We start from the raw sequence: 23,249 nt of genomic DNA, 5'->3' as shown, positions 1-23,249 counted from the left end.
AAGGTTGAATAGGAAGAATATCAAATATATAATTATTTTTGCAATATAATAATTTACTTATAGAATTCAATTCGATTATACCTGGACAGCTTACAGACAACTGATTAATTGGTAGAATTAAACCAAGTTGATTGTCTTGATAGAAAATATCAAAATTAATATGCCAGCAACAACTAATTGAAAGTAAAAAGGGTACTGCAGATTTCTTTCATATTTGCCTCAAAAAGAAGGTAATAATAGGGGCTGGGGTTGTGGCTTAGCGGTATGGCACTCGCCTACCATGTAGGAGGCCCTGGGTTCCTCGGCACCATTTAAAAATACAAAATAAAAATAACTACAACTGAAAAATAAACTTAAAAAAAAAAAAAAAGAAGGTAATAATATGTAAGATGAAGATGTACAGCTTGTATTTCCCACTTTTTTTCCTCCTAACAGGTATGTACTTTAACCCGAGAAGATAACCGCACCCTGGGTGTTATTCCTGAGGATGAGCAGCTCCATGTCCTGCCTTTGTATAAACTTGCCGACACTGATGAGTTTGGGTCCAGAGAAGGGATGGAAGCCAAGGTCAAATCTGGAGCCATTCAGTTCCTTCAACCAACTTGCAAAAAAAGAACACGTTTTACTCAGCCTGTTCCTCGATCTGGGAAGAAGAGGGCAGCAATGATGACCGAAGTTCTTGAGCGCAAGATTAGGGTAGTGGAGAAGAAACAAATGCCTCGAGTCAAGCGGAAGAATAACTCTGCCCTGGCAAAGAACAGTAAAACTTCATTGGTGCCGCTCCCAGGTGAGCTCTGTGGAACCAAATTTTCTTCTGTGTACAAACTTCTTTGACACAGGGTTGGCAATTTCTCTTTCACCATATTTTTCCTGTCCTTTATCTTTACTTCCTTCTTAGGTCAAAGGCATTCTGAGAAGACAGACTTAAAAGGATAATTTACTAGATTTTACTGAGTCTCATCTTCATTATTATACTTTGTTTAGAGTTAAGTCTTAGATTCCGAATATATTTCTACATGGGTATTCAAACTGAAAATTAACAAAAACATGGCCTATCTCTGCTTTGGTGGGTCGTTTTTGTTTGTTTATTTTTTAATACTGGGGATTAAATCCAGGCACACTTAACCACTGATCCCCATACCCAGCCCTATTTTGTATTTTGTTTAGAGGACAGGGTCTCACTGAGTTGCTTAGTGCCTGCTGTTGCTGAGGCTAGCTTTGAACTCAAGGTCCTCCTGTCTCAGCCTCACTTGCCATTCACATTATATGTGTGGGCCACTGTGCCCAGCTATTTTACATCTTGAGAAAGTGTCTAAGTTGCTTAGGGTCTTGTCAAGTTGCTGAAGTCTTCAAACTTGTGATCTTCCTACTTCAGCCTTCCACGTTACTGGGATTAGAGGCCTGCACCAGTGCACGAGGCTCCTAGATTGTTTTGAGCATACTGAAGAAATCACACATTATCCATTTTCATCAGTATGTATCACTAAATGTTAGAATCTTGCTTCAGCCTCTTAGTATTTGTAGTCAGTTATTCATCATCATTCCCATTAAGGATTTTTGTTACTACCATACAATAACAACAAACAAGAAAGAAAACAAATGTGAAAAAAGCCAGTGATACCATAATTCTATTATTCAGATTATTGAATCAGTATGAACTCAGTGGTAGAATCCTTTCCTAACATTTTGAGGCCCTGCATTAGATCCTCAGTACCACACAAAAAGTCACACATTTTATTTAATTAATAATATGTCAGGCCTCTCATTTTAATCTTGCTGTCCCTCTCGGTTTTTCCGCTTTTTTCCTTTCTTTATGGAGCAGAAGAAACTATTGTTTAGAGTTAAGTCTAATTGATTGTTTGTGGTATTGGGATTGAATTCAGGTCAGGGCTTCACTCATGATAGGCAATTAATTGCTATTCTACACTATAGACTGCACTATGTCCCCAGTCATTCTTCTCTGAAAAGTGTGCCTGCTAAGTGTCTTCCATTGTGGTCAGTTTTTTAAAATTTAATGTCATTTTGATCTCACAAATTTTTTGACCATTTATTTTCGATGCACATTAGGTCAACTCACACACAAATTGTGTGTGTGTGTGTGTGTTTGTGTTACCAGGTATCAAACACAGGACTTACCTGCACATAGTAGTCAAGCCCTGTACCTCTGAACTACATCCTCATCCTTCCAGTATTTTTTAAAAAATATATATATATATATATATATATATATATATTTTTTTTTTTTTTTTTTTTTTTTTTTTTTTTTTGGTGTAGATGGACAGAATACCTTTATTTTTATATGGTGCCTCACACATGCTAGGCGAGCGCTCTACCACTTGAGCCACAACCCAAGTCCCTCATCCACTAAACTTTAGGTTTTGTTTTTTTTTTTTTTTTTTTTTAAGAGAGAGAATTTTTTAATATTTATTTTTTAGTTTTCGGCGGATACAACATCTTTGTATGTGGTGCTGAGGATCGAACCCGGGCCGCACGCATGCCAGGCGAGCGTGCTACCGCTTGAGCCACATCCCCAGCCCTCCACTAAACTTTAAAATGATTCAAATTTGTTGTAATTTTCCTATCCTTGGTCTACAGAAATCCCTTCAAGCTGGCTTGTGAATTTATGTATGTATGTCTTGTGAATTCTTTTGTTACACCCTGATAGTGTTTCTCAGCTCCTGTTACAACAGAATGTTCCAGGCTTATTTTATATAATTCTGCTCTGTATCTAATAACACCCATTTGTATAAGGAGCCTACAGAAAAATACATCATCAACTTATACTGATATTAAAACTTAGAATGAGGAGGAGGAGGCAGCATGAAAGGTTCCTAATGAATGTAATAAGAAAGAATGTAAGACAGGAAAATAATTTAATATTTTTACTGTGGGCCTTGCTGGGTTGCTGAGGCTGTCCTTGAACTTGTGATCCTCCTGCCTCAGTCTCCTGAGTTGCTGGGATTACAGATGTGTTCCACTCTACGCAATTATTGAAGAAAACCTTGTGTTATTCAAAGACTTCTTTCATTCAATATTCTTATTAACATGAAGAATTCTCTTCCTTAAGAACATAATTGTGGGGCTGGGGATGTGGCTCAAATGGTAGCACGCTCGCCTAGCATGCATGAGGCACTGGGTTCGATTCCCAGCATCACATAAAAATAAAGATATTTTTTTAAAAAAAGAACATAATTGTGACTCTTGTGTGAGATATTCTTAGGCATTAAATGTAATGAAAATATTTAAACATATTGAGTTGTTTTTAGGTCTTTTGCCTTGATTTTAACTTATTATTAATATTTGAAAACTTGATGGTTAAGGATGTGGCTCAAGTCACAGCACACTAGCCTGGCATGTGTGAGGCAATGGGTTTGACCCTCAGTACCACATAAAAATAAAATAAAGGTATTGTGTCCACCTTAAAAAAAAACCAAACCTAAAAAGTAGATATTTTTTAAAAATTTGAAAACTTTATCAACCAGCTATAATAGTTTTGAATACAGAATGTTTTCCTCTGCAAGGAGCTGTACTTTTGTGTTTTATTCACCCTTAGGGAAGCCTAATGTAACTTTCAAAATTAATTTCTTAACATTTTTAAACATGAATACCAATTGCTGAATAGCATACAGAATATTTCCACAATTGGGTGATAATACAGTATTTTTCAGTTATGTAAACTATGTGATTGTGCATTCATGTGTAAACCTATGTGTCTTTCTTCTGTCCAAATATTTTATCACTTCCTGATGTAAATATGATTTTTAAATTTATGTTTGATTTAGATATTATTTCAGTCAAATTAGAGTTACATATAAGGATGGTCTCACATGAAACAGATGCACAACTTTATCGTTGACCTACTGTTTATTCTTTGACTTAATAAAAAGCATTAAACTGTCATATATATATATATATATATATATATATATATATATATATATATATATATACACTTAGAATGACAGGATAGCACTGGGCAAGTACCCCTGTGGAAAACCTTGTGCTTAGTCTGGATTGGGTTCAATCCTCAGTACAGAAAAAGAAGAATCTAGAGCTTTCCTATCTTCTTTTATTTTCACATTTATAAGATGGCTTGTTCATTTTATAAGATGAAAGAAATCATAATACAGGTGTTTAATTATTACTCTTTTTTTGTGTGTGTGGTGTAGGTTAGAACCCAGGGCCTTATGCATGCAAGGCAAGATTCAGCTTCATATAATATAATGTAACATAATATAATATAATACTACTTGATACTTTTTTGATGTGGTTAATGGTGATCAAACCCAGGGCTACTCAACCAATGAGGCATAACTCCACCCTTTTTTTGTATTTTATTTATAGACAGTGTCTCACTGAGTTGCTTAGCACCTTGCTAAGTTGCTGAGGGTGACTTTGAACTCCTGATAGTCTTGCCTCAACTTCCCCAGCTGCTGTGATTACAGGCGTGTACCACCGTGCCCGGCCTGCTTGATACTTTTATTTCGTTCCTTTCATGTTCCTATGATGTGTCATCTAAGAAACTTGGAAATCTTCTGAAGCTGGTTATGTTTATTGTTACATTACTATATCATAACATGGGTCCTTTACTTTTCTTTCTTGTCATTGCTAAATTGACTAATTTTCCTTTCCCGAATATTTTCCAGCTTCAAAACAAGTTTAGAATGTCTCAAGGTAAATGTTTTTCGAGTAAAAATTTTTATGACTTCCTTTACATAAAAAATAACATTTTGCCAATTATGAGGCCTTTATTACCCAGAAATATATTTGAACTATTACTTAAACTGCGCTAGAAATGATAACATGAGGCTGGGTATGGTAGCACATACCTATAATCTTCGCTACTAGAGAAGCTAAGGCAAGTTCCAAGATCTGTCTATGCAAGTTACCAATACTCTGTCTCAAAATAAAAAATGAGGTGTAGCGAAGTCCACTGACAACTAAAAATATATTTTAAAAAATAAATTTAAAAAATTTTTTAAAATTGAAAAGTCATATAGATATTTGGTAGTTAAATATTTTTTCATGTCATTGTGTTATCACTTGCAGGGCATACCAATGTTTAGTTGAGCTTTTTGTGTATAGCCTATTAGGTCATTTTTTAATTTACCATTTTAAATGATGAATATCCATGCTTATGGATAACTCTTTGCACTTATTTCTAATTTCTAATTTCTTCCAAAAAGAAATGCGTTATGGAAAATTATGAATTAAAAACTAATACTGGGGCCAGGCATGGTGTCCCATACTGGAAAGAGCAAGGACAGAGGATTGCAAGTTCAAGGCTAGCCTCAGCTACTAAGCAAGACTATGTCACACAATGAAAAATAAAAATAAGGCCTGGCACAGTGGCATACGGGCTAATAAGGAGGCTGAGGCAGGAGGATTGTGAGGTCAAAGCCAGCCTCAGAGGCAACCTTAGTGATTCCCTAAGCAACTCAGCAAGACCCTGTCTCTAAATAAAGTACAAAAAAGGCCTTCGGATGTGGTTCAGTGGTTAAGTGCCCCTAGAGTCAATCCCCAGTACCAAAAAGAAAGCATGATTATGTAGCTCAGTGGTAGAGCACCTCTGGGTTCAACGCCCAGTACCACCATGATCCCAAAAATATAAATAAAAATTTAAAAAATGTCTAACAAGCTAGGATGTAGCTCACTGGTAGAGTACATGTCTAGCACATACCTGACCTTGGGCTCCTTCTCTAGCTTCAGAGGGAAAAAAAATCATAGCTTGTTTTTACATTCCTTGTTCCTTTATCTGTTTAGGGAATAATAGTGAGACAGTGCAACCTGGAATAAAAGGTGAAACTAAACATCATTTTATCTTCAAAGGTTCAGAGAACACTAAATGCTATTCATCGACCCCATCCATTCCTCCAACAGTGAATGAGGCAACCCTGTCTCCAGTATTCTGTTACCCGAAGACTTCTTCCATGCCAACAGCTCCATTTAATTTCAATAAAGTAGCCTCCTCTGGGTTTTCAGAAAGAAGTAGCATTCCCCACTGCACAATGCCTTCTGGAAGACACAGTGGTGCTAATGCAGCTGCTGGGGAAGGCACTGGAATTGCACAGCCCAGCGACCTGGCTCCTCCTCCCTCCCTGCCTCCTCCCATGACAGATTCCCTTGCTTTTTCTGAGCCTCCCACTGGTCTAACTGAGCAGCTAACTACTAATCAGCCAAATCAGCAGCCCCCATTCCTCATTTCTCCTCATGAGCCTGCTTCCTGTCTGGTGGAAGAAGATGAGCAACATTCTGAAGCAGATGAGCCTGTATCTGATGACCCCCTATCAGACGACCTTCTTTCACCTGCTGAGGAAAAATTGCCCCATATCGAGGAATATTGGTCAGACAATGAGCACATCTTCTCGGATCCCAATATTGGTGGGGTGGCAATTGCGCCCACTCATGGTTCTGTCATGATTGAGTGTGCCCGGCGAGAGCTTCATGCTACCACTGCTGTGGCCCACCCAAACCGCAATCATCCTGCTCGCCTCTCCCTTGTATTCTACCAGCACAAAAACCTGAATAAGCCCCACCATGGTTTTGAACTAAACAGGATTAAGTTCGAGGCTAAAGTAGCTAAGAATAAGAAAATGAAGGCCTCAGAGCTGAAAGACCAGGCAGCTAACAAGGGTGCTGAATTGTCCCCTGAAATAAATGAATTGAACCAAATTCCTTCTCATAAAGCATTAACATTAACCCATGACAATGTTGTCACTGTGTCCCCTTATGCTCTAACACAGGTTGCAGGGCCCTATAACCGGTGGGTCTGAAGGCTTTCCTCCCCTTCTTAATGCCTTTCCTCATGCAGTGTATTTTTTCAAGGTGCTGTTAAGAGAAAGTCATGTTGTCGTTTACTCTATCTTCATCTCACCCATTTCAAGTCTGAGGTAAAAATTTTAAAAATGGGGTGGGTACTTAACTGTGACTATTTTGTCAATTGGTAGAAGGTGCACATTTTAAGCAAAAATAAAAGTTTTCTAGTTTTAAATACATAAAGAAACGTTTTGGTTAGGTGTTAACCTTGACAGAATCACTCAGTTTGGTGCTTTAAATTAAATCTGTTTACTATGAAACAAGAGTCATTTTTAGAGGATTTTAACAGATTCATGTTCTATGATGTAAAGTCAAGACACAGTGTTAACTCTACACAGCTCCTGGTGCTTAACCACATTGACACAGTTAAAAATAAGCTGAATCATTATTTCATGGTGCCATGTTCCAATATCTTCCAATCATTGCTAGAAAATCAGCATTTTCCTTTGAAATAAACCAATGAAATGCTTTCTCTCTTTAAATATTTCTCCTGTATAAAATAATTCATTATTGTTTGTAATGGTTGGAGGCTGTTCGTAATTGTAAATATATATATTTTAAAAGCACTTTCTATTTTTAAAAGTAACTTGAAATAGTATAAGAATCCTATTGTCTATTGTTTGTGCATATTTGCATACAAGAGAAATCATTTATTCTTGCTGTGTAGAGTTCCATCTTGTTAAATGCAACATGTTATTTGCATCCTGTATATGATTTTTATTCTTTTAATGTGTCCTTTCACGTTATGTAATAGCTACTTATATAAAATAGTGAATAATTCCTAAAATTGGACTTAAGAAACATCATCAATATTGACTAAGTTGTTTTAAATTTTAAAATAGTGTGGTCTCTTATGATTTATTGAGCTACCATGGCCTCAAGTTACTTCCATCCCAGCTTTTTCAATATAACCCATTAAACAAGTTTCAAAAGGGAAATGGGAGAAAATGTGATTCAGAAGAGTCAAATGCTTTTAATGTGTCAAAGTGATATAATACAAAAATTAAGTAACCAGAATCCTACCCATCCCAAATTGTTTTTTTTTTTTTTGTTATGATATCCATCCTTGTATAGAATAATAGTTACTCCCTGGCCCTAGTCAAAGAATGATAATAGTATTATAAATATGGTTATACCGAAACAAAATGTTTAGAACAAGAAGAACCTTCTAAGAAATACTTGATTCTGTTAAAATGTAGAGGTGCTATAACATTCAAAGTATCAGATTCTTTGGGAGTCTAGAAAACCTAATGGTGCTTCTCCCTTGAAATGGCATAGGAAGCCCACAACTGCTAACTCATAATTTTGGTGCAAAAGCAAACAGTTCCAGCAAGGTCTCAAAAAAAAGAAAAAAACTCATTATAACTTATTAAAATAATATATGGTGCAAAGTATCAGTTTAAAGCTTTTGACTAAGTAAAGGAATATGAAGGGATTGTAAATAAGGACATGTCCATTAATAGACCTGTATATGTAAAATAGGGTAATTCAATGACTTGTTTTAGTATTTTCTGTGCCTTAGATATCTGTTTTAAAATGTGGCGTTTTTTTGTTTTGTTTTGTTTTGTGTTTTTGTTGTTTTTTGAGCCTAAGGTTTCTTATAAGTATATAAGTGATTGTTTATTGCTTCAGCTGCTTAAATAACATATTTTCTAGCATTTGACTATCAGGAATAGACCCTTGTGATAACTACATTTTAGATTTTAAGCCTTAGCTCCCACTAGAAGTTGTTTCCTCATCAGATATAATGGATAAAACTTTATGTCCCTTAATCCATCCATCCATCTACCCATTTTCCCAGTACACACTTATTGAATACCCGCAAAATTTAAATGTCACTTTTGTTTTTCTCTGAATCATCACCTATGAAATGGTAGAGTTGAAGAATTAAAATCCTCAATGATATCTTGGAAATATATTTTTAAAGAAATAGCAAATTACATTCAAAATAATCCATGGTAGTATATGTACAATAATTCAAATCAATTTGTTTTTATCTTTAAAAAACTTTCATAATAATCTAAACTTATAACACCAATGTTAATTAAAGGGAGTAGTGGGATTTGTGAAACTAGTTATAGTTTACCAAAACAATTACTGAGAATGCCCATTTTAAACTAAAATGTTTCCAGTCCATTGTTGTAATTAACATCATGAATGGAAATGTGCTCTTTCTCCTGAAGTGAGAAAATAAATTGGTTTGAATGACATTTTCACTCATAAAACTGGTCATCTAACATTATTTCTGCAGCTCTATTATGTTTTAGTATAATGACTTTTCTTTTTCCTCTTTATTGCACTCAAATTAGGTTTTAAGTCTGCTTTTTGTTCATGGTATGATCGTTGAATTCATTTATACCTGACTTCCAAGTTATTCCAGTTAATAATGTTACAAATTTATCAACTATAATGGCCAGGCGCAGTGGCACTCACCTGTAATCCCTGTGGCTCTGCAGGCTGAGACAGGAGAATCAAAAGGTCAAAGGCAGCTTCAGCAATGGCAATGCGCTAAGCAACTCAGTGAGACCCTGTGTCTAAGTAAAATTCAAAAATGGGGGTTGGGATGTGGCTCAGTGGTCGAGTACCCCTGAGTTCAATCCCCAGTACCAAAACAACAAAATTTATCAACTATAATAAAATAACTCTTGCCTATTGTAGAATCCTACTGAAAGTATAACCGTCCCTCAAAATTCCATTTCTAGTGTTTATGAGGCCATCACTGAATTATATTTTCCCCCTCTGCTCATCAGCCTTACCTACATTTTGTTTCCAATTCATCCTTAAAGAGCCAACTAGATCATATCAACCTAATTGAAATATCTATTGGGCAACGAATCTACAATTGTAGTTGAATTTTGGGGACATTCACATCTTCAGTAACTTTCTAACATCATTATTATTCAATTTGCATGTGGATGAAATGATTTGATTTGTTACATACAGAACTTCACTAGATGAGATCCATAACCAATTTACTTAAGACATAACCCCAATACATACTTAATTGAATGCATACCCTTGTGGAAATGTACCGACTTAGGTCATAGGAAGTAACCTACTTTCTAATGTTATTACTCCTGTGGACTCACTGATTATCATTCCACCATAGCATGAGTGAAACTAACCTGGAAATAGTTCTTTAAAACAAAAAAATCAAGATTTTTTTTTTTCTGAGGCAAATTTAAAATATCATTGCATGATAGTTTCCACCAATAATGGGCACAGCATTTCCTTTGAACATGCCTACTAAATTGATTGGTTTATGCAATCTTCAGTAGTTTCCTTCAATTTCACACTTTAATGCATGGAAACCTAGGTTTACTACAAGTGTGAGTTTTAATCTTTTGTAGAAATTTATGACAATTGTTAAATAAGATAACATGTTAGCTTCTCAGAATGTTGGAGTTCACCTCAGAAGTCAAACAGTTCGTTCACTAGAAGCCAAAGAACAGATATCAATTTCAATTTGTAATTACACCTTGAACCTTGTACAGGTGAAGACTACTTTGTGCTTATAACCATAGAGTATAAACAAACTTTATTTTCTCACCCACAAAGTGATTTATCACTAGGAAATTGTCTTCTTTGGGAACGTATCAAAAATTAAATGCCAGGTATTGTGGTGTACGTCTGCAATCCCAACAATTCTGGAGGCTGAGGCAGGAAGATTATAAATTCAATCTAGCCTCTGAAATTTTGTGAGACTCTAAGCTAGTTAGTAATGAAACCCTGTTTCACGATAAAGGGATACAAGTGGACTCCGTGGTAAGCACCTCTGGGTCCAATCCCGAGCACACACAAAAGAAAATAACATAAAATTGCTTTTCCCCTCCACCCTGAGATCTTTAGAAAAAGTGAACAGTGAAAATAGGTCAAAATGCCTTTGCCTGCTGACTTCATGTACTTTTGTGGGAAATTAGCTGACTTACCCATGAAGCTGTCTTTTGTTTGTTTGTTTGTTTTTTATTTAATTTGGCACGGTACTGGGGACTGAACCCAGGTCCTTATGTGTGCCACTGAACTACCTCCTCATCCCTGGAAGCTATTTTGTTTACTCTTCCTAGAAGATGTGGCAATACTCTGGCATTTCATTAAGCACATCTCAAGAGCTTCTATAGTGTAGGCTTATACTTATTCCTTCCCTTGGTACCTAGCATACATAAGGGTGTTTTTAAAATATTGGATGATTAAGAGGGCTGGAGCTGTAGCTCAGTGGCAGAGCACTTGTCTACCATGCATGTGGCACTGGTTTCAATCCTCTGCACCACATTAAAAAAAAATACAGCCATTCTGTCCATCTACAACTACAAAACAATCATTTTAAAAGATTGGATGATTGAAATATTTGAGGAAAACATTTCCATACTACCTAGCCATGGTTATACAACTCCCTTCATATCCAGCTAGGCAAGTCCCAGCAATTAATTTCGATGTGTCTCTCTACATGAAGTGGAATATTGTTTCAACATCCATAGCTCCTCAAATTACTCATAGGTGTGTTGTAGCTTCAACACAGGTCTGTACATCATACTTAAGTAAGTGATGTCATCAGTGCCAGATTACCGAGTCTGAGTTTATCTAAATCAAATTGTGTTTCATGTTGAGTTTTCCTTTAACAGCGTTAGAAAATGTTTTCATTGTGGCTCAGGAAGGCAATTCTGAAAGTCAAAACCCGTATGTACTTCATTGGAAACTGAGTCTGCATTTTCTTAATGTATGTGCTACATAGAAACAGTAGGCTGAGACAGGATGATTAGTTCAAAGTCAGCCTCAGCAATTTATCCAGGCCTTAAGCAACTCAGTGAGACCTTTTCTCTAAATAAATATAGGGCTTAGAGATGTGGCTCAGTGGTCAAGTGCCCCTGAGTTCAATCTCCAGTGCTCAAAAAACAAAATAAACTGAATACCTTGCTGGACACAGTAATCAAGAGGATCACAAGTCAGAGCCCAACCTGGGCAATTAAGCAAGGTCCTGTCTCATGATAAAATATATAAGAGAGAGGTGGCTGGAGATATACTCAGTGATAGAGCACTCCAGTTTCAATTCCTAGTACCACATTAAGGAAAAAGGAAGTTTCTCTATTAATTTTTTAAAAATGGTAGAGCGAGCTTTTATTCAAGAGCTCACTATTTTTGTCCTTGTTGAACTTTCTATGCGGTTCAGCATCTGGATGAATTTGATTTCCCACATCTTAAGCCTGGGCTGGTCTTTAACTACAGCAATCTTCCTGCCCCAGCCTCCCAGACAGCTGATACTATAGGCATGAGCTGCTGTGCCCAGCTTGAATGAATATGTTTTGATCCTTTTTTGGAGAGGGATGCGCCCAATTAAATACCACAGTTTACGCAGAAGGATTTTTTTTTTTTTTTTTTTTTTGAGATAGAGGTCTTCTTTATTCCCCAAACAAGCCTCTGACAAAAGGCATATGTTTCATTACATCAAGTAATCCAAAGGGAACACTTATATTGTCACTCTTCATTTTCACTTGTGCCTCAAGGCCAGGTGCAGTGATGTGCCTCCTCAAGAGGCTGAAGCCAGACACATCACAAATTTGAGACCAGCTTTAGCAAGACCCTATCTCGAAATAAAAAATAAAAGGGGCTGGGGATGTAACTCAGTAGTTTAAGTGACCCTGGGGGGTTCAAACCCCAGTACCAAAAAAGGGCAGGGTAGCTCAAGGCATGTTCAAGTTTATCTTGGTTAGTATGCAAACACTTCATATTCCTAGCTTTAAAATTCAAACATTAATAATTTCCTTATTTCCTGTAGACATTTTTACATCCCTACTATCATTCTCATTATCTGGGTCATAAACTTTATTCTCCTTTGTTCAGCCATAGATGTCCCTTATTTTAAAGCAAAATTTAGTCAAAAGTAGGAATGTTATCAAACAGAGCATAAGCTGATTTAACACATTTATGTTTGAATGTGATGTTTGAGAATTGGTTAATCCTATAAACATAATTGTCTAAAAATAGAAATTTTGCCCCAGCAGCTGTTATGTAAAGGCATTCTCTTGTTCATAAGAAAAAAAAATTGCAGCTGTCAGATTTTCATTTTAGGAGAAATAATATTGGAATGTAATTCTCCATTTGGCAGGCTATAAACTTAAAATCCTGGGATAAAAATTCGAATCATTATTATTTTTCCATTTTATGGAAGCTGCACTGTTTGCTAAGTTCACTTTGATTCTTTTTACATCTTTATTCTTCCTGTGATTTTTATTTACATTAATAAAAATTTCTTTGTCCATTTCTTTGTTCTGTTTCCATTCCTCAGGTCCATTCTGCAAATACACATGGTTTGTTTTAAAAACAGTAGTGACCCTGGTTAAGTTGTCTTTTTCTGTCTTTTAAAATCATCTCTCACAAGTCCTTTCAGATACAATACCAAAAACAATCAAGAGCTTTTATTAAACCATTTAAATTTAGTGGCAAATTCTGTTTATAGGAATATGCAGTAGATACAAGAACAGAGTTTATTATCAAGTGGTTTCTCTACAAATCCCATTAATATTTAAATTTTTTCTTGGTGTTCAAGACTTTTGCCAAAAAAATTGTATTAGAAGAGAAATATTTTAAGACTTTGTGTTTGGTATGGTTTTGCAATTTCTGTGTAATCCCTCATGCTAATTATAAATTTACTAAACAGTAACTGAATTAGTAATGGATCTTATCTATAAAGTAGGCAGTATCTCTTTACCTGTATTTCTAATTTCCCAATCAAACTATGTGGATAGCTATTTTCTAATGTAAATTTACTCCTTTGGCATTCTTAGGTTGTTAGCAATAGTAGGAACTATTCTATAATCTGGGTGAGAAAAGTCTAAAAATGAAAGTAATTGGAAGAGGGTGATTCAGTAAGCCATCAGAAACTGAAGGGCGCGGCACTATGGGGAAGAGTTAAGGGCCAGAAAGGAGGGAGAATTATGCTCCTACCAGCAACTGAAGGTTCAATCAACCACCTCAAAAGGAAGAGATACTTTTTAATATTTCTTCTTTGCACTCTACAACATTTTATATGTGAAAGTTGCTGCTAAAATTAAGGAAATGTTTTGGACGTAAATATGACAGTAATAAAAGCTATGATCCTTGGCTGGGGAGATATCTCAGTGGTACAGTGCTTGCCTTGCATGTTCAAGGCCCTGGTTTAATCCCCAATATCAATAATAATAACAATAATTATAATAATACCCCTGCACTTAATGAAGCACTATTATAAAACTGCTTTATTATGTGCAACTTTTTCTTTCTGACACTGAAAATCAGACAAAGAATATTATTCCCATCTTACAGATCAGGAATATGCGGATGACAAGAATAGTAAATGGCTGGGACTTAGAGAGTCACCAAGCAACTCAAACAATCTGAGAATAAAATATTTAAATATTTAGTATCTGCAGAGAATCTTATCATTTGAAGAACATGTTTCTCAAGTATTTTGTTTCCATTATTTATTAAACTAGCTATTTTCTCATGCCTAAGAAAAGATTCCTAAATTCCTAGGACTTACATATTAGGGCTTGGATTTACTGTTTCTTTGTTTTTTTTTTTTTTTTCTTCCTTAAACAAAAAAACAACTTTATAAAGAATATCCCTGGGGGTTGGGGATGTGGCTTAAGCAGTAAGCTCACCTGGCATTCGCGGGGCACTGGGTTTAATCCTCAGCACCACCGAAAAAACAAAAACAAAAAATACCCCGGTACTACTAAAATCGGGAATCTTCTAAATAATTTTTCGAATACTACTTAAAAAAAGAGGGTCAGCACCTCACAATCAATGTTTAATGTATTTCTTAAAATTTATTGAAGTGCACGTTTCTTGAAGGATATGGTGCAAGGTAAGCAATTCTAGTTCCCAGCCCCTCATAATATAAATGCTAAATTGTTGGCCTATCTAAAAGGAAACACTTTTTTTTTTTTAAATTTGAATTTGTCTTGTTTTTTGTTTCTCTTTGTTTTCAGGCACATAAAATTTGTGGTTCAAAAGATATATATTCCTTTGCCAGAAGGTTAAGAAAAATAATGAGATGTATTTGTAAAGTTTCTAATAACCTTTATATAGATTATTTTAGGAACCCCTATATAAATATAGAGTGAATATTTTGACTATTCCATCAGTACAAAAATCCAGGCCAAAATTTGAATATTAAGAACAAACAAAAAAAAATCTTATGATTTTGGTGAGTTTGGTAACTGCCTATCCTCACCAATGCCTATCTGTGCTAGGATAAAATGGATAATGATATAGAATTTCACAAAAACAGCTCTTTTAAAAAAAGATTAAATATTTTTATTGCAATGTATGGTTATATATTTTTTTTTAGCCTTTATAAGATAACATTGTGATAGGTGCTTGAAGAGGATATTTTTCCAGAACTGGTTTTATAGTAAAAACTAAGGGCAGCTTTTGCATTGTGAAATATGGGTAGATGGCCATATATGGGTTACTGAGAAATCAAGATGTGTTCCCTAAAATGAAACTTATAAAATTACTTGGCAGAGAGATAACCATGTTTTCTGTTTCGTTCACATTTTCTCATGCTATATGGTCACCTACCAAGTAAATTCACATGCATATCATTACCTTGGCTTAAAGGAGAAGCAGAATGCTCATTCTTGGCAGGAACAAAATGCTCAAAGGTTCTTTACCATGGTGAAATAGAGTAGTACTGAATTCCCAAGAGAGAATTATCAGTTTTATAAGTTAATATTTCTTGTCTCTACCTGACTTCTCTCTTTGGAATATATTTACTATTTATTTTTTTACCTTTGATTTTTTTTTTATCTATTGCCGTCCTACTGTAGTAAATATCCCTTATATTGAAATGTTTGTAAAGAAATACTCTTTAAAACTTCACAAAATATCTGTTTTAGTTCTTAACATATGAGGGAAACAGTTAAAGAAAAAGCACTTCACCATGTAGAAGGGAAAGAGATAAGTCTGTAATTATGATACTTTTATTACATGATCAACATTTAGTCCTCTGCAGACAAGGGAACACTTACTAGCAGTACTTGAAGACGTAAGTTGGAATTGCATGTTACTTGAAAGATCTAATTAAGCTAAATTTTGGTGCACAGCAGTTGTACATGATTTCATGTTTATGTAGCAAAATGCATTGAAATGTACTAGTATTGAAATATACATGTAAAGATAGTTGTGGAAATTGTCTATTATATTTTCCTGTGTGTTTAATTTGTTAGAGCATAAACTTTCTTTTTTTAATTGTTCTAACTAAATAAGGCTAAATGAATAATGTAATTGAAAATATATTTTAAATCTTTGTGATGAGTTTTTAAAAAAAAACTATTACAAAATTGTATCATTCCTGATTACACAGAACTTTGTTGGTGGTTTTAAATAAATTTTATACTTCTATTTTGCACCTGGTAGTCTAATTTTTCTTTCCTCTTCAAAATCATATTTTAAAAATTTAGTATCCTACAGAATTCACACATTTTAACTACAAAAGACAATAAGATTTAATATTTGGAGATGCCAAACATATAGATAATGTTAAACACTAAACCAAGGCTGGAGGTGTAGAATGCACTGGATTCATTGCCCAACAATTAAAAAATAATAACAAAAAACTGTCCTTTGGTTGCACTAGCCATGTTTGAAGTGCTTAGTGACCACAAGTCATCATGTGTCTACTGTATTGGATAGCTCAGCATATAGAATATTTTTATCACCCTAGTCCTTTGTAGTCTTGTCACCTTGTTGCATGTTTTCCCCTGGTAATGATTAATTTGATTTCAGTTTGTACGGTTTTTTATGTTTTTTAGAATGTTAAGAAAATCAAATGGCTGGCTTATTTCATTTAGCATAATGATCTAGAGATTCACCCATGTTAAGAACCCTTATTTACTACAAAGGATAACCTTAAATAATAATCAGATGTCACCCAGATTAGATGTGCTGGTGGCAATTGATCTTCAACTGATTCATGTATCTAAGCAGATTTTTAACCATGTATAGTGGTACATACCTGTAATCCTAGATACTTGGGAGGCTGAAGTGAGAAGATCACAAATTTGAGGCCAGCCTGTGCGATTTACTGAGACTCTGTCTTAATAAAATGGACTGGGTATATTGCTAAATGTTATAGTATGTGTGAGTCTCTGGGTTCCCCCCTCAGTACTGCACCCAGAAGAATTACATATATTTTTTTTTAGTTATAGTTATGCAATATTTTTATGTGGGACTGAGGATCGAACCCAGTGTCTCACACATGAGAGGCGGGCACTCTCCCTCCCCACCACAATATCAGCCCCATATATACTTAAGTTTTATAAGTATACACTTATGTGTATATAATATATACATGTTTAAACTAAGACTTACTGTTCTAAGTGCTTTCCGTTAAGTCATGTTATCTTTAATCAAGAAGTACACAGGCCTGGGGTTGTGTCTCAGCGGTAGAGTGCTTACCTAGGCGCTGGATTTGATCCTCAGCACCACATAAAAATAAAGTTATTGTGTCCAACTACAACTAAAAAATATTTAAAAAAAAAAAAAGTAGAAGTACACAGAGTAAAAACTAAATCACCTGCTCAGCCTGCCACAGTGATTAACAGGATCTAAGCATGGAGTAGCAAGGTCTGGCTGATCTATTCCCAAGAAATACTTGGAAAGAAAAAATATAACATTTTCCTCAGGTTTGATATTATATATTGTGTCATGAAAATTTTGGTATACTGATGACTTTGTATTATTCTGTTAAGGAATAGAGTGTCTTGGGTGGGATGCGGTAGCATACACCTGTAATCCCAGTCGCTATATAGTTGAGGCTCTTAATCTCTACTTCCCTCCACTATCCCTTCCCCATATCTTAGGGAACTGCTTTGTGAGGTGATTTGATCACTACAGTCACTTTAAGATGGCCTTTTGGGGGCTGGGGTGTAGTAGAGTGCTTGTCTAGCATGCGTGAGACATTGGGTTTGATTCTCAGCACCACATAAAAATATAAAAAAATCACATAATAAAAGCATTCTGTCTTAAAAAAAATGGCTTTTTTTTAATGTTCAATACTGATAATGATATGCAAGTTTATTTTCTCCTTTCCTTTCTTCCTGTTTGGGGGATGGGGGCGGAGAGAGAAAAGAGTCCGCTTTCTTTTATTTGGACCACTGGAAGATCAGTCTATTCATTTTTTTTTTTTAATGACATTAGGTAGACTACTGCCCAATGCACTTCATTTTATTTATTTATTTATTTAAAGAGAGCGAGAGAGAGAGAGAGAATTTTTTTTTTTCAGTTTTCGGCGGACACAACATCTTTGTATGTGGTGCTGAGGATCGAACCCGGGCCGCATGCACGCCAGGTGAGCGCGATATGGCTTGAGCCACATCCCCAGCCCCGAGTCTATTCATTTTTGTTGTTGTTTTGTTTTGTTGGTACCAGAGACTTTATCAACTGAGTCACATTCCCACCAGAGATTGAACCCAGGGTCCCTTAACAACTGAGCCACATATCCAGTCCTTTTTTTTTTTTTTTTTAATGTTTTATTTAGACAGGGTCTGCTAAATTGCTTAGGGCCTCATTAAGTTGCTGAGCCTGGCTTTGAACTTGTGATCCTCCTACCTCAGTCTCCTGAGCCAATGGGATTACAGGTATGTGCCACCGCATCCCACCCAAGACACTATTCTTTAACAGAATAATACAAAGTCATCAGTATGCCAAAATTTTCATGACATAATATATAAAACCTGAGGAAAATGTTATATTTTTTTCTTTTTCCAAGTATTTCTTGGGAATAGATCAGCCTAGGCCTTGCTACTCCATGCTTGCTTAGAGACAGGCCATTGATTCCATATATTCATAGGTGAAAACAGCAGAATCATACAACACATGACGTGAAGCCTTCCCACCTACTGCAGCTAGAGTGTCCCAGGTTTCCATGGCATGTTGGTAGAGTCCTAATTCTCTTTTTTTAAAGTCACAATTCCCAATGTCATTTGGACTACCACCAGCACAATTTCTCTAATTCATTTGGTCTTTGTACATCTCTGAATCTCATTTCTTCACAAATGTTGACTATATTTTTTCTCAGAGAGGAAGCAGAAATCATAGATTAAAATCCTCTCCTTTTACCTGCTCGTTTATAAACCAACCCCAATCTGCACCTCTCTTCATGTCTTTCCACCAAATAAAAAATAAAAGGGCTGATTCATCGATGGACATTGGTTTCTGCCCCATTTTTCCTTCTCAAGGACTTTATTTATTTATTTTTTAAAATTTGTGTCTTAGTGGTACTGGGGATTGAACCCAGGTTTGCTATATCACTGTGCTACATCCCCAGCCCTATTTATTTATTTTTTGCAAGGGGTTCACTAAATTTGAAACTTTGAACTTGTGATCCTCCTGCCACAGTCTTTAGTCATTACAGGCCTGCAGCACTGTGCTGAGCTGAAACATTATCTTTCAGTTTGATGATGTTGATAGACAACCTAGAGATCATGAGATAACCAGACCACCATGGCCAGTGCTATGTGCCATGATTAAGAAAAATGAGGCTGGGTGCAGTGGCACATGCCTGTAATCCCAGCAGCTCAGGAGCCTGAAGCAGGCGGATCCAGAGTTCAAAGGGAGCTCAGCAAAAGGTGCTAAGCTACTCAGTGAGATCCTGTCTCTAAATAAAATACAAAAATAGGGCTGGAGATGTGACTCAGTGGTCAGGTGCTACTTGAGTTCAATCCTCAGTACCAAAAGAGAGAGAGAGAGAGAAGTGAGTTTACCAGACTGATCTCTCTGCCCAGGCACTTCTCATTTTCACATTTTATGCAGTTACCTTTGAAAAGAAGGACCCAAAACCCCCAAAATGCATTTCACCATTGGGCTCCCACACTTCTCCCTTTGAATGTTTATACTGCTTTAATGCTTGCTTTCCTGAATAAATCTCCTCTGTTTGCTAAATCAATCTTTGTGCTTCTCTTGATACACCTTGACATTCCTTTCAATGGTGTAAATCAAAAACCTATAAGAGAGCTGGGAGTGGTGACATATGTCTATAATCCCAGTGACTCAGGACACAGAAGCAGGAAGATCACAAGTTTGAGAATAGCCTCAACAATTTAGGATAGTCCTAAGCAATTTAGCCAGTCTCTGTCTCAAAACAATAAATAAAAGGGCTGGACAATCCCAAAAAAAAACAAAGTCTGAATATTTTCTCTGATATGTGGATGGTGACACACAATAAAGGGGCAGGGAAGAATAGAAGTACTTTGTATTAGACAAAGGGGAATAAAGGGGGATGGGAATAGGAAAGACAGAATGAACCAGATGTAACTTTCCTATGTTCATATATGAATACACAACCAGCATAACTTCACATCATGTATAACTACATGGGAAGTTATACTCCATGTATGTATAATATGTCAAAATACATTCTACTGTCATGTATAACTAAAAAGAAAAAGTTAAAAAAAAATTATGTGCAAAGAAAAAATAATAAAATAAAAGGGTTGGAGATGTATCTCAGTGGTAAAGTGCCCCTGGGTTCAATCTCTAGTACAGCAAAAAATAAATTAATAAATAAAATAAAAATAAATAAATGCATAAATAAATAAAATGAAATATGATGTAATAATTGAAGTGGTTTGCTTTCCTAAGGACATAATCAAAACATAAGTAGTGACAAAAGTCACCTAAGTAGAGCCAAAAAAAAAAAAAAAAAAAACAACTAAAAGCTTAGGTTTAGAAACAGTAAAATACTAGTTTGTCTGTGATTTTCAACTTTAGGCCATTTCCTAGGATTCAGTTCTAAAAGTATTAGAATGGGCCTGGGGTCATACCTCAGTGGTAGAGTTCCTTAGTGTTGGGGAGGTTCTGGGTTCCATCCAAAGGAGTGCAAAAATAATATCATGACATGGTTGTCATGTCCTATCACACACATTACTTTTTTTTAATTTGTTCTTTTTAGATATACATGACAGTAGAGTGTATTTTGACATACATGAAGTATAATTTATTCTCACACATTACTTTGTTTATATTTAGTTATTTTTTTTAGTTGTAGTTGGGCACAATATCTTTATTTTATTTATTAATTTTTTATATGGTGCTGCGAATAGAACCTAGGGCCTTGCACGTGCTTGGCAAGCAATCAGTAATAATATTGATGATAGTAATAGTAACAAATATTATCAATAAATCCAATTTCTTCAGCTTGGAGTAAAAGTTTAATAGTTGTTTTTTGTTTGTTTGTTTTTGGTACCAAGGATTGAACCCAGGGGCGTTTACCACTAAGCCACATCCCCAGCTCTTTTTATATTTTTATTTAGATATTTAGACACAGGGTCTCACTGAGTTGCTTAGAACTTCACTAAGTTGCTGAGGCCTTAGCCTCCCAAACAGCTGGAATTACAAGCATGTGCCACCATGCCCCACTTGGAGTAAAAATTGAAATAAAATTCATATTAGGGGGCTGGGGATGTGGCTCAAGTGGTAGTACGCTCTCCTGGCATGCGTGCGGCGCTGAGTTCGATCCTCAGCACCACATACAAATAAAGATGTTGTGTCCGCCGAAAACTAAAAAATAAATATTAAATTCTCTCTCTCTCTAAAAAAAAATTCATATTAGGATTCAAGGATGACAATTATCCTAAGTTAATCTGTATCTTTAGACCAATCGTGTGTGTGCGCGCGCGCGTGTGTGTCTGAAAACAGAACTCAATGGCTCTCTACCACTGAGCTACTCTTTTCTTTTTCTGTACCAGCAACATTATACCTCTGAGTTATATCTCCATATTCCCACTCTTCTTTTTTTTTTTTAATTTTATCTTGAGCAGAGACTCACTGAGGTGGGGACGACTTCAACTTATGATTCTCCTGGCAAAGTAGCTGAGACTGAAAAAAATGTTCAATGTCTCTATTAATTAGAGAAATGCAAATTAAAGGTACACTGAGATTTTACCTCACTCCAGTCAGAATGGCAACTATCAAGAATAAAAGTAACAGCCAGTTGTGGTGGTGCACACCTGTAATCGCAGCATCTCTGCAGGCTGAGACAGGAGGATTATAGTTCAGTACCCACCCCTCCAAAAATCCACCAAAACAACTAGGAATGGAACCACCATTTTACCCAGTCATACCAGTTCTTGGTATATATCCAAAAGAGTTAAATTCAGCATAATACACTGACACAGGCATATAGATGTTATAGCAGTTCAATTCACAATAGCTAAACTATAGAAACAACCTAGATGGGGGAAAGGGGTATGCGTGTGGGGAAGGGGTGAAAGGGTGGGGAAGGAGCAGGGGGTGTGGGGATGGGAAGGTGAGGTTGGGGGCATGAGGATGGGGGTATGGGGGACCATGGGATGGTGGATGAGGCAGAAGGATTGCGATTAAAATTTAGTGACAGCAGCAATTTAGTGATACTTCATTCAAATTTTTTAAGTGCTGGGAATGCAGCCCAGCCTAGTGGCAAAGTGCCCCTAGGTTCAATTCCCAATATGGCAATGTACAAATAAACAAATAAAATCATATTGAGCACCTGTGGTGCATGCCTGTACTTCCAGCTCATCAGGAAGCTGAAGCAGAAGGATCTCAAGTTCAAAGCTAACCTAGGCAACATAGTGAGTCTCCCGTCAAACAAAAAGAAAACAGGGGGGCTGGGGATGTGGCTCAAGTGGTAGCGCGCTCACCTGGCATGCGTGCGGCCCGGGTTCGATCCTCAGCACCACATACAAACAAAGATGTTGTTTGTGTCCACCGAAAAATAAATAAATAAATATTAAAAAAAAAAAAAGAAAAGAAAACAGTATAACAAGAATACAACCAAATAAATAAATAAATAAATAAGAATACAACCAACCAATTTTTTTTTTTTTTTTGGTTGAACTCAGGGGCACTTAACCTCTGAGCCACATCCCCAGCCCTATTTTGTATTTTATTTAGAGACAGGGTCTCACTGAGTTGCTTAGCACCTCACCGCTGCTGAGGCTAGCTTTGAATTCGCCATCCTCCTGTCTCAGTCTCCCAGATGTAGATGGCCACAACACTTTTATTTTATTTATTTATATTTTATTTATTTATTTTATTTTATTTACTTTATAGGCATGTGCCACTGCACCTGGCCAACCAACCAATTTTAAATTGGAGAAAGAAATAATGGTTTAACAACAGTGTGAATATATTCAATGCCACTAAATTGTGTTCTAAAAAATGGCGAAAATTGTAAATTTTATGCTACATATTTTTTAAAGAGGGGGGAGAATTTTTAAATTTTTTAATATTTAATTTTAATTTTTAATATTTAATTTTTTAATATTTATTTTTTAGTTTTCAGTGGACACAACATCTTTATTTTATTTGTATGTGGTGCTGAGGATTGAACCCAGCACATGCCAGGTGAGCGCGCTACCGCTTGAGCCACATCCTCAGCCCCAACATATTTTTTAAAGAGTTGAAATCATTAAAAA

At 35.9% G+C, this 23,249-nt stretch overlaps 1 protein-coding gene across 5 annotated transcripts in view; it reads left to right on the top strand.

Moving 5' to 3' along the window:
* Positions 1 to 14,396, top strand: part of Tet1 (tet methylcytosine dioxygenase 1) — a 126,096-nt gene extending 111,700 nt beyond the window's left edge. For 4 of the 5 annotated variants that reach the window (XM_071611220.1, XM_071611217.1, XM_071611218.1 and 1 more), the window contains 2 exons: positions 444 to 787; positions 5,764 to 14,396. In XM_071611220.1, the coding sequence (XP_071467321.1) occupies positions 444 to 787; positions 5,764 to 6,773 (1,354 nt within the window). In that variant the 3' untranslated portion in view covers positions 6,774 to 14,396. The remainder of the gene's footprint in view (positions 1 to 443; positions 788 to 5,763) is intronic. The other variant, XM_071611219.1, reaches the window with a different exon arrangement.
* Positions 14,397 to 23,249: the final 8,853 nt, after the last annotated feature.

The sequence above is a fragment of the Marmota flaviventris genome, chromosome 4 (genome assembly GCF_047511675.1).
Source record: "Marmota flaviventris isolate mMarFla1 chromosome 4, mMarFla1.hap1, whole genome shotgun sequence".
Classification (NCBI taxonomy): domain Eukaryota; kingdom Metazoa; phylum Chordata; class Mammalia; order Rodentia; family Sciuridae; genus Marmota; species Marmota flaviventris.
This window is presented reverse-complemented; position numbering and strand designations above follow the sequence as displayed.